The sequence below is a fragment of the Sander lucioperca genome, chromosome 9 (assembly GCF_008315115.2).
Source record: "Sander lucioperca isolate FBNREF2018 chromosome 9, SLUC_FBN_1.2, whole genome shotgun sequence".
NCBI lineage: Eukaryota > Metazoa > Chordata > Actinopteri > Perciformes > Percidae > Sander > Sander lucioperca.
The window spans coordinates 37,481,714-37,498,275 of NC_050181.1; the positions used below are offsets into that span (position 1 = coordinate 37,481,714).

The 16,562-nt window shown below is 43.1% G+C and overlaps 1 protein-coding gene across 2 annotated transcripts in view; it reads right to left on the reverse strand.

Moving 5' to 3' along the window:
* Window positions 1–1,939: 1,939 nt before the first annotated feature.
* Window positions 1,940–16,562, reverse strand: part of LOC116037266 (leucine-rich repeat and immunoglobulin-like domain-containing nogo receptor-interacting protein 3) — a 47,746-nt gene continuing 33,123 nt past the window's right edge. For both annotated transcript variants that reach the window (XM_031281086.2, XM_031281085.2), the window contains 3 exons: window positions 6,499–7,102; window positions 4,850–5,593; window positions 1,940–4,639 (listed from right to left, as the gene is read on the reverse strand). In XM_031281086.2, coding sequence (XP_031136946.1) covers window positions 4,070–4,639; window positions 4,850–5,593; window positions 6,499–7,053 — 1,869 coding nt within the window. In that variant the 5' untranslated portion in view covers window positions 7,054–7,102 and the 3' untranslated portion in view covers window positions 1,940–4,069. The remainder of the gene's footprint in view (window positions 4,640–4,849; window positions 5,594–6,498; window positions 7,103–16,562) is intronic.

A 16,562-nucleotide genomic window follows, 5' to 3' on the forward strand; every position in this document is an offset into this window, starting at 1 on the left:
TACATACAGTACAGTCCGTGGGTTTTCATATCCAGAGAAAGATCTCAGAGCGGCACTGAGCAGAACTGGGAAAGTTCCAGAAGTGCTTTTTCAGGAATGAGTATAGGGCGTGAAATGGGAACCAATGTTTTTTTTGTTTTTTTTAGGGAACCTGGGTCACCCCTTTCATCTTTTGTCTCCACTGATCCTATCACTGCTCCGTGTTCGATGGCATCACAAGGAGCAACAAATCCTAACACGACAACACTGACTCACCGACCACAGAGAACACGTGTCTACTACCACACAACCATAATCCAGCCTAATACTGTGAACAGGGACAGCAAGGGTTGGAAATGTTAAGAAGACAGGGAACAGGAAGAGGAGGAGGGTAAAGAGGGGAGGAGAAGAAGATAATAAAACCCCAAAACATCCTCATCTACGCTTACATTTGTGATCGATGTTTGCACAATAACACCATCGACAATCACTACAGACATTCTCACTGTCTTCTAAGCCTAGTGAGAAATACCGGGGAATGGAAACACAAAAGGGTCAGCTCAGGGATAGGAGACGTCCATAAAGGCGATGTCCTGTTCTCAACACAAAAATGGCCATTGACACTGTTAAAGTAAGTGTAAAGTGTAAAGAGGCTGACACAAAAACCATGGTTTGATCATCCCTCACAAGGGACAAAAATGGAGTTTGTAGGATTTGTTTTTGCAAAAGTTTCGAGAGTTTGAGGTTCTCTCTTACCTGGGGCAAATGATTTTCCGAACTGTAAACTTGTCTTTATACAGTGTTGTAGATGTGCTTTAGATCAGTGGTTCCTAACTTTTTACAATATGACCCTAAAAATGAAGCAATGTGTACTCCTCATGACATAATGCACACGCCAGCTATTAGTAAATCCATCATAAAGTTTGTGTGTCCTTTATAAGTTCTTATTACCTACTAGCTAGTTTTATAGTGTGTTTTAATAGTTCACAAACACCCTCAGATTGACTTTGTGGTGTACGAAACTAAAAGTCATCATGCTAGTCTAAAATGTCCTCTGCTAAACAATAGACATCTCCAGGGAACTTTGAACATAAATAACATACTGGAGATAGAATATCAGGCCAAAGAATCTGAGGACATTAAGAAAGTCTCTTAAATAACATTAAGCAAGAGCCAGGTCAGGCAGACTTTGTTATGGACAATTAGTAGCTGTCTACAATGTGTGCGTGCGAGGCTGTCTTGAGACAAAAAACGTGATGTAATGCCTTTGTGTAGAATGTTTTTTGGACACTATAAAACTGAGTTCAAATGTTAACCTGCGCTTCTTCTCAATAAAATAAACCACACATCTGCAAACCTCTTTTTGAGTCTTTTTGTGCAACAACAGTTTCAAAATGCCAAACAATAAATATTAAACTTAACTGCCGGTCCTTTGTAAGTGTAGGTATGATTTTGTTATTTTTCTGCATACCTAGAAATGTGTTTCAGAGTTAGTTAGTATTCATGCAGTTTCAAATGATTCCGAAATATTTGATTATACTAACGTTACATTATTGGCATAATGTTTAGTAACTTGAGGGATATTTGCTAAAATATTCCCAATTTACATTATAAGTAAACAGCAATTTGATCAAGTGTCAGGTCAGATATGTCGACCATATTCCATTTACTCTTCACTGTGAACGGGTCATACATTAGCCAACTGTTACTGTGTGTAAACAACTAATCTCAGTGTAAGAGCTAGTTTGCTTGGTGCAGCAGTTAATAAATACTTTTAACTATAGGCTACATTTGAACTTAGGAAAAGCTGGCGCATCAACTCGAGAAGAGGTAAACTATTCAGTTGTGAGTTACACAGGTTAGTTGTAAGTTAGGAACCACTGCTTTAGATTATATCTCATTTCTTGATGCCTGGTTCCATTTGATATGCACACTGAGATGCAAACAGGCACAAGCACTGTCTAGTGTGTGGGAACTTTATTAGGTGTTGAGAACAGAACAGTCCCACACGGAAGACGGGGAACTTTAACACGGTAAACAGCCAAAAGGTCACGGAGAACAACAACTCAGGAAATGAAAAACAAGAAGTAACAGAACACTTCAAATAAAGTTTTTGTTATTTTTTTTTTTTTTTTTAAACCACAGTACTACTCTCCACTATACGATGCACATGGTGTGGGTAGGGTTAACACGACTTCATTTACATTTTGAATCCTTAGTCTCCAGCCAGGGACCCCTCCCAAAGGAGGACCCAGTGGGGGTGGGGGTGGGGGTGAGGAGGGGGGATGCACTGGGCTAGGGGGGCAGAGACATTCGCACACCGACCGTCTCAGAGGCAGAGAGAGAGCAGTCAGTGTCGCACTTTGTGATCGCTACGGTGCTTCATCAATTTGTGCGTTTATTCATGTGTAACTGTGATTCTTGTTCCTATCAACCTAAATAACCTTCACTTCTATGTGTGTGTTTATGTGTTTATGTGTGTGTGTTATGAAGTGCAATTTTATGCAAGCCCAGCGACAGCAGATGGTCCTGTGATCATCACACCAAAAATGGCAGTAGCAATAATTATCATTATATAACTGAATCATGCACACGCTACTATATAAAAAACAACCTACACATACTATGGCTTTGTTTCGTCACTCAAACATTTACATAATTTCTCTCTTAGAGAATTCATTTTGGCTTTATGGCTCTACATACATACAGTATTGCTGGAATGTTATATTTGAACAGAGCATGTATGTGTGGTTACGTAGGCTCACTTTTCCTGAGAAAAGGTGCTATTCATATGTTGCTATGTGTGTTTTCCCCTACTGGAATGAGTGTATGTGTTTGTTTGAAGACCCCGACAGTGTGACTGTGTGTCCTCTGTCTGCCTCTGAGTATGACCCAACTCACCAGGCTACTCCCCCCTAGCAGCGCTGGGAAGGTCAAGCGTTCACCAACACAGCAGAGGGCGAGGGCGGAGGCTGCCAGGTTGACCCGTGAACGGGGCTTGTGATGTAGGGGCCTCTTTATCTCCCTCTCCTTCTACCAAGCGACCCTCCTGTGGCCACGAGCCCAGTCCCAATTGCTCTCTGTTGTGTTGGTTGCTATGGTTACTGTGGCTGCCCGTGTCCGGTGGGCTTGACTTCCTAACCAAACCCTCCGGGCCACGGGCAGCTCTCGGCCAGTGCGCTCGTCCCAAACTCACACAGCTAACATTGTCGCAAAATCTCACAAAGAGGAAAAGGCCAAATCTTTTGTCTATTTGTCATTTATGTGAATGGTCCAAATCTAGTGCTTCTTATCAGATACTATCAGTTCATAGTTTACATCCATTGAGCTTGACATATCATAATGTTAATGGAGAACCCTCACTGTTCAGCCGTGGTCAGAATAGATAAAGGAGGCTGCTATATGTTTCTATAGAAAAACAGATTCAAACTGTTTTTCAAAACAATTTGTTTTATTCAGTGGTATGAACTTACAACTTAACTCTTAATTTATTTATTTTTCCTTAAATTTCTACATGCATGATTCTTAACAAGGCAGACTTTAAAAGAGCATAGCTACAAATTATATTAATGGATGGTAGCCAGGTCTCCCTGCATCACATATCTTTTAAAATCCCAGACTGCACATAATACAGTAAAGGGAAATTTTAAATGAAAAGAGAGATCTTTTTTATTATCTCATTACTGTAACAAAGAGACAGGGCTACCGGTATCCCACAGCTCAGTATCCATGCCAATTTCAAAAACTTATCTCCTCTATTATTCTTATCAAGCATGGATGGCAAGTAGCTCTTTAAAGTCTATCAATACTGTAGTTCTTTACAGTATCATTTCAACGCAAGCTGAATATAAAACCCCTGAGAGGCCGAGAGATCAGTGTTATTTTGTTTTCATTCACAAATTAAACCAAATCGTGTCATGGCATGTTTTTGATGTGGGCGCTCAACTTTTGAATAGAGCCATGATAGACAGAATCTTTTATTGTGCTTTCACACTTCTTTGCGAGTCAGTGGCTGTGTGTGTTTGCGTATGTCAAACACGTTTTTGGGACGTGCTCATGCCTCCCCCGAGCGACCCCTGGCTGCGTTGTTTCATATCATTTTCATGTTGAACTTCCTGGTCCCTCCCGAGGAGCTGCCAGTGACGGGTTCAGATTTCCGGAAGGAGTACTCCACTGTGAAGTTGTTCTTGCGTTGCCCGCGTCCCCGGCTCCACACGAACAACAGCAGGAAACAGAAGAGAACCACCCCCAGGAACGTGATGCAACCCATTGCTGTGGAGACCAAGATGGTGGTCAGGTCCAAGGTGAACTTAAGATAAACGCGCGTGCTGTTCAGATTTGTGTCGTTGAAGAACTCGCCGCTGTACAGCGAGCGGTTGAGAAAGAAGGCTGAGGCGGCATCCAGCGGCTGGCCACGCACTGTGAGTGTGGCAAAGTAGGTGTCATTGCCTCCGGCGTTACTGGCGATGCAGATGTATGTTCCGCTGTCGGTAAGCTGGGCGTAGCGGATCTCCAGGGTGCCACTAGGGAGAACAGTAATGCGCCCTGAACTCTTAGCTGTGATCCGTCTGCGCTGCGGGGAAATCCAGACAATAGCAGGTGCAGGTTCTCCTTCAGCTCGACACAGAAAATTCACGGGTTGCCCCTCACGAGCGATCACCTGCGAGAGGTGGAACAAAGGAGTGCACGGACTAATAAATGCAGGGGAGTGAGAAAAACACAGCAGAATATATACACAACAAAATCTGCCAGTGTTATAAAAATGCTGTTTGTGCTTGTAGAAGCAATTAGAGTAACCTCAGTAATCAAACCATGAGCATGTATTCATTTGTTGCTAAATATTAAACCTAAATATAATCATCTCCATTACCTGCTGCATCTTACGGTTGCGTATCTTAGGTTTCTGGCATGTAAAGTGATCGAAGAGTGCAGAATCGGTGAAGGCGCTGAGGCTGACCCCTTGCACCTCCACCGGCCCCGCACACACCGGCACTCTGCCGTCAAAGTTGAGGGTCTTGCGTCTTTGCAGGATCCACAACAGACGGCAGTCACACATCAGGGGGTTCCCATCCACTCTGAGGGTCTCCAGACTGTTGACAGAGTGGAAGGAGCCCTCTTCCAGAGTTTGCAGGTCGTTGGAGGAGAAGTTGAGGACTCGGATCTGTCGAAGGCCTCCAAAGGCATGGAGCTCCACTGTCATCAACCCTGTGCTTACCATGATGAGCTCCTTCAGCCTCAGCAGGTCCTTGAAGGCCCAGGGCTCTAGTGTGCTGATGGGATTGTAGGACAAGTTGAGGTGTGTGAGGTGCACCAGGTTCTTGAAGGAAGCGGAGGGGACGGAGGTGATGTTGGTGTTGGTGATGGAGAGCCAGTGGAGGTCCAGGCCCTGGAAACTAACAGGGGAGATGTACTCCAGGTACGGCCAGTGATCAATGTCCAGACCCCGCAGGCTGGAGAGCTTTCGGAAGTTCTGGTCCTCCAGGGCAATGATGCTGAGATGACGGAGGCGAAGGGTGACCAGGCTGCGCAGGTAGGACAACGTCTGGCCAGAGATGGATGTCAGGTTGCAGCGCTCTATTGTGAGATCCTCCAGCCCCAGCAGCCCTGAGAATGCCTGGGAATCAGAACGATAAATGGAATGTTCAATTGTGATGTTAAAAAACAGTAGAAAGACCAAACTGAAAGGTCAATTATAATGATGTGAGCAAATACATGTTTTGTTTCTGTTAAGGATTTCTAGGAGTTTGTGGTGCCGTGAGTGCTGTGGAAAGTGCCTACAAACTAATTTGACAACAATTTCCCCCCCACACTTGCTAAACTTTTCAGTTTCGTTTCCCTCTTTTTCATGATAAACATTATCTTCCTTTGTTAAAGGAATAGCTCAACATTTAAATAGAATGCTAGTTAGTTAGTTAGGTAGCTTAGCATAAAGACTGGAAACAAAAGGGGAAACAGCTAGCCTGGCTCCATCAAACGGTAACAAAATCTGCCTACAAGGTGTCTTGCTGTCACTGTTAGGTTGCCAGCAGCACCCAAACAAGAAATAGCCTCACACACAACCCCCCATAAAACCACAATTTGTCATTTTTCCACTTAAATTTTTGTACGGATTAAACAAATGAGATATAAGATGTTAATTACTTCCCCTGTTTCCAGTCTTTGTGCTAAGCTAAGCTAACCAGCTGCTGGCTGTAGATTCATATTTAGCATACAGACAAGAGAGTTGTATCGATCCTCTCATTTAATTCTTGGCAAGAAAGCAAATAAGCCCATTTTCCCAAATGTTGAACTACATATTTCTGAGCCAAACCAAACACTGATACAGGCACTATGGCTGGCAAATAGCGGCTTGGCATTACTGTTTATTTACAACCACACAGTATATTCCACTACTGTCAATATGAAAGTGGGATTGTGGGATCTAATTTCCTTTCAGGGATTTAAAAAAAAAAAAGTTCTTCCATGCAGTTCTTCATTAGTAACACAGGGATGACACAAACAAGATGCTGGAGAGCTTACCTTGTGGGAGATATAAACCAGGTCGTTGTCTCCCACCTCCAAATGTTTCAGACTCCTCAGATCCTGGAAGGTGTAGTCCAATAAAATCACCATCTTGTTCTCGCTCAGGTCTAGGCTGGTCAGATTGCCCAGCTTGGCGAAAGCACCCAAGGGCACTAACTTCAGCTGATTTCCCCTTAACTTCAACACTTTAAGACTCTGGAGGGAGGCGAAGGCATTGGGCTCTAATGTGGCGATAAGGTTCTCACTGAGGTCCACCTCCTCTAGCCGCGGGTACGGTGCCAGGTCCCCTGCTTGCACCCAGCGGAGCCGGTTCTTGCTGAGGTCCAGGAGTTGTGTCTCGGTAGGGATGCCCTCTGGGATGTTGATAAGGCGCCGCCGCTGGCACGACACTGACCTCAGCTGAGCCGAGCACTCACACCGTGGTGGACAGGCCTGGCCACTTCCTGGCAGCGTCAAGGTTATCATGGCAACCAGAGAAGCAGCCAGGACCCATCGCCACATCCTCGGCCATGGCACTAAGGCACGCCCACCAGAGCCAGGAGAGCCAATCATGGCCCTGGCCCTCTGACTCCTCGCCTGTCACAGGCAGTACACCATACACCTGCAAGATGAAACAGAGGGAAGAAAGGGACAGGATAGAAGAAAAGAGAGAGAGTGGAGACAGAAAAAAAAAGAATGAATAAAAACATTATAAGAGGATGTGAAAAAGATCATCTCCCAAGCTCATGAAAATTACATCCACACGGCTGTAAATTATCTATATTTCCTGCAGTTTAAGAAATATTGTACCGAAAGCTGCGAAGATTTGAAACATATCATGACACGTCATTAAAATACAGCTGACGGGAGCCCATTACAGGAACACGGATCTGTGTAAGATATTTAAGATGATTTGTCTTTTTTCACGAATTGAACTATGGTTTCAGTTGGAGAACTGGGACACTGGGAGCCATGCGAGGGAGCTTCTTGCTTCAGCTGAATTCATGCATGCTGCATCTCCTCAGCTCTCCTTGCCGCACTGAAACGGCTGCTCCATTTTGACGAACACAATGAATTTATTTTCACCACGCATAAACACAGACTGAGCTCAACAGTCACATTATGCCCGGAAGCCACGCACACCGCGGCTATGAAACGTGAAGAGAAATAGGTGTTTGAATCCCTGTGTACTCAAGTCACATTATGTGTTTCATCAGGTATGTGTTGATGCATGTATGCGTAGGACGTGGCATTTTGCTGGGCATGAATTAAAAATCGTTTTGGTCCTCCTGGAGATGAATCACTCGTGCTTTAACATTTCTTCAGGCAACCTGTCATCTCTCCCACACACCGGTTTTAACTCAGGGACAGTCAAAGAGCACCTGGCATTAAATCTGGAACACAACTCAGTGTCCGTCTAATTAGAAGTAAGTAGTAATACTTTTATACTTGAGTGTAGAAACAGGAAAGTTGTTTGCTCTAATGTTAGAAATGTTTAACTCTTCACTATTTGCACTACTTGGTTGGTTTTGCTTTCAGATAAGGTAGAAATAAGAGAGAATATATCATCATCACCACCACCACCAGGGAGTATCATATTTAAATGCACTCTGATGCTGGTAGTGGAGAAAGGCAGAGCCAAACAGATTAATAATATATGGGTTGGTTTGTGCTTAAAGGGCAGTATTCACAAAAGTCGCCAGTCTCTCTTTGCGTCAAGTCTTTCTTGTAAGTTGGATTTAGAAAACAGCCTCTTGAAAGTCTAATCATATCTGACTGTTTCAATGTGTTGGCAGGATGAAATGAGATTTAAGCTAAATTTAAACGATGGCAGACATAAATTCTTTGCGCACATGCACAAACCTCAGATATTTTCACACATGATCACACACGCACACAAACTGCAGTAAAACCTCCAGAGATTGTGTCTCATCTACTGAGCCTCAGGGTGGATATGGTATGTCCCACAGTTTTGTGACAGGTCTGGAAAACAGTCTGTTTACAGATCCCATATCTGAAGGATCTGGTCGAAATCTCGCACAATTTTTCCATTCGCTGGGAGACAACAATTGCAGACAAAGAGAAGCTGCTGTGCAGACCGCTGCACAAACTGACCCAGTTCTCAGCAGCAAATCAGCCTCGCACTGTCAACCAGCAACAACTCATCATGACCACAACAACGGAGCAGCAAACCTCAGCGTCTCCGTGGAGTCGAGCCCAGAGAGATCGGAAAAACAAACAGGAGTATACAGATGTTCTGAAATAACGAGCTTCTGAAACAATGTCTACATCATTGCACAGGCTAGATCGTTTTTGTGGCACATGATGACATGATGATATTTCCTCTTCTTGCACCTTTTACTTCACTACTAATGTTCCCTAGAGGGTGAATCCTAGTGACTTTTCACTTATTTTGTGAAATATTTCAATTCCTACAGGATGGATTGGCACAAAATATTGTGCAGACCAGTGGCGCTGGCAGGATTCTATTTTATAGTACGCACAAAAACCGCCCGCCCGCTGAAGCTGTTTACTGTGCCAGAAATGAGCTGTTCTTATATTTGATGAGTATAAGAGTGTGCTCCTGTAGCATACTTTTATCATATAATAATGACCAGGTCATGAAAATATTAGGTTACAGGTGGTTGTTTTATGCAAAAGTAGGAGCGAGATGGCTTAAGGAGACACGTCAGTAGCACTAGAGAGGGAAATGAATGATATAGGCTATGTTATAGAGTACAAAAAACGCTGTGTGCCTATTACGTTTGCCGAATACAAGGCATTAACAATTATAAATGCATGAATTAGACAGGTTTCACAAAGTTTAAGATGTAGCCCTAACTCAACACCTGGCGAAACGGCTTTAAAGGGAGTCTGGGCCCTTTTTCCCTGGGATTAAACCTCTTTCACTGTTAAGGCTACGGTTTGTTAAACTTGACGTGTTTACCATCTTATTTGAAGTCTTTTTCATTGGCTAAATGTAACATAATGATAAAATCAGTTAAAGAGAGAGAGAGAGAGAGAGAGAGAGAGAGAGAGAGAGAGGTGGATGTGCTCAGAGCAGACAGTGAGCATGTACAGGGATAAGAATAACCTAATTTCTCTGTGTGCCATGTAAACATCATATCCTGAATATGATCAAAAATGGGATAAGCCTCATAACCGAAATATTCATGTCCATGTTAACACACATGATTCAAACAACATGCTAGCTCCGTCCATGGGTTCAGCGATACTCAGCGTCCATAGCAATCAGCGGTTTATCTGCGGATGGAGGCATACAAATGAACACTCTGATTAATAGTGGATAGGTTGTGGGTGAAATAACGTATAATTAATGAGGAAAATATTACTGTGAGCATAGCAGAGAGCAGAACAGAGCTGCTGTCAGCGGCTGCTCCTCTGCGCATTATCATAAGAAGCGTTACATGTCTCAGAAAAAAGTGCGTACAGGATTAGGGCTGCTGGCGCCACTGATGCAGACATTCATGGTGCCCAGATGATGAACCCTACCAGTGATGCCGGGTAACGCGTTACAAGTATCTGACCACTTTTTTCAGTAACGAGTAATCTAACGCGTTACTATTTCCAAACCAGTAATCAGATTAAAGTTACTTATCCAAGTCACTGTGCGTTACTATTTTTATCATTTTCCTTAGTAAAAATATATATTGTTTTTACTTTCTTCTTGCATCTCGGGGAGTGAAGTCACGTATGCGACAACAAGTCACGTTTTCAGCATGTGGACAGGTCACGTGTACCACGCAGCGACAATGTAAACAACAATGGAGGGAGGAGAGAGATGCGCGTTTTCTAGCTGGAAATACAGTCACTATTTTGAGCTTGTGTCAGCTAAAGATGGCAATATTAAAGTTCGTTGTACACTCTGTGCTGGTGGTGACAAAGTGCTATCTAGCTACAAAAACACTACGTCAAATTTGAAGAAACATTTGGAGTCGCAGCACTGCAGTCAAACTTACAGAGCAAGTCCCACCAGGTGGTGCGAAGCAGAGAGCAGGAGGTCCCCCACCACCCAAACAACAAAAGCTGGACTTCGGTGCAAAACCAGTAAGTGGGGGAGAGTTGAAGAAGTTGGTATGTTGTAGAGGAAATGCTGCCCCTTAACACGGTTGACTCGCCTTCGTTTCGTGCGATAATAAACAAGATCCCTACTACTGGCAATGCCAAGCTGCCTTACAGTAAACCGGTTGTCATTTTTATGTTGAGGCTGTGGGGGTGTTGTCAGCAGCTGCTGAATGTAACTAATAAAGTAACTTGTAATCTAACTTAGTTACTTTTAAAATCAAGTAATCTGTAAAGTAACTAAATTACTTTTAAAATCAAGTAATCTGTAAAGTAACTAAGTTACTTTTTCAAAGTAACTGTGGCAACACTGAACCCTACTGACTATGGCGATAACCTGACTTTTCCTCTCATGCCACCATGAAGTCGAAACTTTAGTTTTTCATTGAGATATTTAGAGTGATACAGCTCTGAAATTATCAGATTGATTGCCATGAACTGTGGTACAGACATCCATGGTCCCCTGAGGATGTTTTCTAAAATCTTTCATCCCCTAACTTTTCATCTAACCTATCTTCAAGTCACTATTCTTCAGGTGTATATTGCTAATTTGCACATGTTAGCATGCTAACACGCTAAACTGTGATATAGTATACTTGCTAAACATCAACATGCTAGCATTATCAGTGCGAGGATGTTAGCATGCTGGCAATAGCATCTAGCTCAAAGCTAGCATAGAGTCTTAGCCTTTCTTCACTCCTCTGTGACAGCAAACTGAATATATTTGAGTTGCGGGCAAAACAAGACATTTGAGGACATCCTCTTGGGCTTTGTGAAACACTGATCGGCACCATTTTCTGACATTTTATAGGACAAACAACTAATCGATTAATCGAGAAAATAATCAACAGATTAATCGTCAATAAAAATAATCGTTAGTTGCAGCCCTAGTACAGTATATAGTGCCTGTGTGTGTCAGTTCACATCTTCCCAACCCTTAGGCACTGTGATGGATGCCGCCTGTCTCCACACACCCCTGATAGTCATTCTACGGGTCAGTGGCAGCGCCGTAGCATGATTCAGTCAGCTGACATTGTGGAGGCAGACAAGGTCCTCATTGCTGGACTCAAGGACAGGCAGGAATCTTTAAGACACGCACGCACGCACGCACGCACGCACGCACACACACGCGCGCACACACACACACACACACACACACACACACACACACACACACACACACACACACACACACACACACACACACACACACACACACACACACACACACTTTATCAAGCACATGGACCCAGAGGAGTACAGTGTGCAGGCGAAGACACACCTTTACTCTCACTCCTGTGGCAAATACTGAGGATAACTTTTTTTTTTTTATTAGGTTTTATCAGCAGCCTGCGTCTTTATTCTGCTTCAAAAAAGCTCAAGGTAAGTCTTACAGCTTGTTCCTGCATCTGGACAGCCAACACACATAAAATCACACTAGGGGTACCTAAATCTACACTACAAACTGTAAGTCAATGTTTGCCAGATGTTAAGGCCACAGCAGTGGCAAATCCAAAAACTATCCAGAAAGATTCTGCCACAGGCCAGCTGTCCAGCGAGAACGGGGGAGAAGAATGAGTGGAAAATCAGCCCAGATGCTAAAAATAACTAACTTGTAGGAAGCTGACCTAATGAACAGATGTTGGGGAGCAACATCCCCGTCCAATCACACATACAGTACATCATCAGCCTGCACAGGCACAACACTGATGACCATGGCCAGATGTCTCAAACACCAGATGTTACACCTGATTTTACAGACAGGATAGCCTGATTAAAAACACTATGTTGCCAAGAAAAGAGGCTTCCAAAATAACTGTAGAGAAAAATAAGGTTGTGGTCATTGTCTGGTGTGTATTTGTGTGGCAGTGTGGCAGTGTGTCTGACCATAAATAGGTCCTCTATGTTGACTGGTAGCCTTTAAAAGCCTTTATATTCAGCCAGCAGAGCGTGGATCTCCTCAACCCTCGCATCCCTGCTTCCTGAGCTTTGTCTGGCTTTTTCGCTTTTCTTTATCACACACACTGACCCCGCTGCCACACACACACACACACACACACACACACACACACACACACACACAAAAACTCTCACAATTTAGCATCAGTGATGTAGGTGCAATCGAGCAGTAAGCAGGTTTTTAGAGAGAGCTTTTGCATTTTATTGCAACCGAGGCGCAAACATGACAAGTTTTTTACTTTTCAGAGGAAAGCTGACAGTTTGTGCTTTCCATTCCTGAGTAGCTATAAGTCCAATATTAAATCTGTGCTTAGTCACTTCATTTTAAGCCAAAGTCAAGTGTGGAGTACAGATTAGTAGCTCTCTAATACAACTGCACTGAATGGGGAGAGAGAAGGGGGAAGTAAACAGTCAGGAGGGAAAACAACTGTGGTGAATTTGTTCAAAGCAGAGATTTATGATTTCAGTAAGTCTGGAAATTCTAAGTTTGGTCATTTATTCTCCAAGCAATATCAACTAGTCCAAGTCAACATGAAAGTTCTTTTGTAAGTCTGAAAAGGTCAAATAAAGTTTATTTGTGTCTCCTCTAGTCAAAGTTTGAGACTCAAAAAGGTTTCACAAGGCCCACATTATCAGTGAAAAAGAAAAACAACGATGCCCAAACTTAAGAGCCTGGAAGATAAAAAAGGAAAACTGTCATCACAACATAATTAGGCGGAGAAAAAAATGAAAGAAGCCCTAGTTGGTGGCTCACAGAGGGGGATATCCACAGTGACGACAGTACAATGCCTGGAGTGGGAACACAAAGATACAATATGAATAAAAACCTGAAAGGGAAAGAACTCACAAAGAATCAACTGAATGCAAACACTTGGTCAACATTCACAAAGTCTCGGTCGCTTGTCCACATCGTGGACATCATTACAGCGACACCCAGTGACCATAAACCACTGCTCCCGATGTTCACATAGAAAACTGAGCATTGTTTTTTTCAGAGCTGTTCAGTGGGCTGCAGAGTGACACTGCAGTTGTTTTGAGTTTGCAAAGAGAGACGATACTCATGAAGGCGCTTGGTGCAATACGATCCTACTGTAGCTGCATCCTCTTCCTCTGTGTCACTGAGGCAGCGAGTGTTAACTGATTGAGGCTGACATGCTGCCTTGTTTGACCTTTAGCTGATTAGAGCCACAAACCTTTGACTTGAATGCTGCAGTAATGTTTCATTGGACCGACTAACTATCTAGTATTTAAACAATCATTTAAAGAAGTAATCTCCTGTAGCTGTGAATGAGGGGTACGTATATACTTGCTTCTGACTGGCTTTTCCTTAGTTCATTACTTAATGATTCATTAATATAGGATCTCCCAGTCTGTTCTAACTCATCATTATCTACTAAAAGTCCTCCATTAGGAATTATTAGAAAAATACTTATTATTGATTCATCAATTATCAAATAGTTCTTGATTCTTTCCTCACTTGTTTCTCAATGAATTCATCATAAACTAATCATTAGCTACTCTTTTATAAAATTTGACATTAACTAATGGTTTATAGCAGTAAGTTCCTCATTTGTTCCCTGGTAACTAGATGTTTGTACCATATTGTAACATGTAAACGGTTTCCCTGACATGTTGCTGGGAGTCGGAGTAGGTTAATTGATAAATTTGTCTTATTCTTCACCTTCAGCAAAAAACTACTTTACTGCAAAGTGGATCTTCAAAGCATTTTAATTGTAATTCTTTGAGGTTTGATAAGCATGGGCCCAGGTCACACAGACAGTTTTCACACAGCCTTTGCATGTGTGTAGACGGGCTGCTGAGCTGAGAATGCAAGGTAACATATTCACACTTTCACTCTCAATCCTCTCATATACTCCCGAGAAGCCGCAACACACACGCACGCACGCACGCACGCACGCACGCACGCACGCACGCACGCACGCACGCACGCACGCACCACCACACACACATACACACACAGATCTCTGTGATTTCTCTGAGCTGATGTCTGTATGTGTGCATCTTTCCTGAGAAGCACAGCAAAGTGACACGCCACCAAAACCGAGAGTTAGTTAGCGAAAAAAGTGGCACGAGCTGTGGAAGCCAAACTCCAGCCTCTCTTCTCCGACTGCTTCAAAGTCAGCCAGAGTCGCATTGAAACTGAACATCAGTGTGTAGGATGCAAAGTGCATCACGAACAATGCAATGCCTGACAGCCACAGAGGAACAACACAACAAAGCTAAAACAAGTGAAGATAAAACCCCACAAGACCAAAAAATAAAAACTACGTGCTGCTTGTTCATTAAGGGGAAAAGTATCTCTCCACGTCCTCAAATGACTTTTTCAACAAACACACCCCCCACCCCAAAACTATTTACTTTCATCATGCTAAAAATAATCATGATGCTTAATAATACTCCAACATAAACACTATAAATGTCCCTGCATTCAGACAGGAGCTGTCTGGGTTGGTGTGTGGGCCAAAGTTAGACAACGCTAAGTGGATTAGAAGGGAGATGAGCCCCAAAAGGTCATTTCATTCCTGTTTGTGTGTGTGTGTGTGTGTGTGTGTGTGTGTGTGTGTCGCTTGTCACGTTTTCACTTTGAACTTCACCAACACTGAGACCTCTGTGAGGGGCGCCGGGCACAGTGGGGAGTCTGATCCCATGACACTGATAGCTTCGGTTTGTATCAGTTTCGCTCAGTGCAGCAAGTTCCTTAACGTGATTAGTCATGTGAAGAGCAGCTGATCCATAAAATATAGAAGCAATTAATCAATTAGAATGAACACTCAGGCAGGAAAATGTAGACACAAGTCTGGAAGGGTTTAACTTCAGGTCAGCATCTCTCCTTTTTTTGACACCTGTTGTGTGTGTATGAAGTCAAGTAGAACTTGATTTGTCCCCAGAGGGGCAATTGGTTGTGCAGCAGTGACAACAGTGATAACACAAGATCAATTCAATACAACATGTAATAATAAAAAGTAAAAACCTAAAAGTAAAGCCGTATTTACCAAGCGTGGTTGGGTGGTCAAGCTGATAAATCTTTTTTGAGTTCAGCAGTGAGCTGGCTGAGAGTATCAAGGGGGTAAGCCTCTCCCAGGAACGTGTAGCTCCTATGGCGCCATTTTGATGCTACCAAGCCATCACCTCCCATTAGCATTCCATTGACTGCCATTCATTTTGGCGCCACTTTGACAGCGAATAACTTTACATCTGAAGCGTTTAAAGACTCTGTTTGTCCATTGTTTATTTCTAAAGAAACACGACAATGTATAAAAGGCTCCATTACCTTGTACCTCACGTTATGGCTCAGTAGTAGACGTTTTTGTAAAAATAGGCTAACGATTGTGTCATAACCACGCGTCCATGTTATCTCTTTACATATACCTACGCTCTCCATCTATGCAAGTTTCGGAATGATTGAGATTTCTCTTGGCACAGCTACCAGAAGACTTACAACTTTCAGCTCACATCACATTTACGTCGTCTCTCTCAGCTGGAGGCTGCGCAGTAACGCTCAGCCGTCACCGGAAAAGTGCTTTGAATATCCTTCACTGGTCTCCGTCCAGAGCAACGGGATCTGTTGGTCCATTTTGGGTATAAAGGAGTGTTTGTATCTGTTGGTTTTGGCTAGTGGGTATTTGAAGTGGGAACCAGAGAGCAAGGCTTGAAACTCTAGGTGCAGTACAGGGTGTGGGTGCCGTCAGACAGGATGGATTCTTCTTTCTTTAACAACGGTTTGGACTTTTCGGTTGAGTACCTGTGATACTGCTACAGACTTTGATCACCTTTGTTAACATCCATCCATCCATCCATCCATCCATCCATCCATCCATCATTGAAATTTGAGTTCTCCTGCAGTACTATTTGGAATATTGAGTTTATTCATGAAGGGTCATGACTTGAATATTAACATGAAGACTGTATAAGTAGCCTGTCCTGGGTGAGATCACTCTGTACATGTAAACACACTCAAAATGTTTATCTTCCTGTAATATTACAGTAAGGTCTATGCATGTGGTCTCAGGTCAACAACA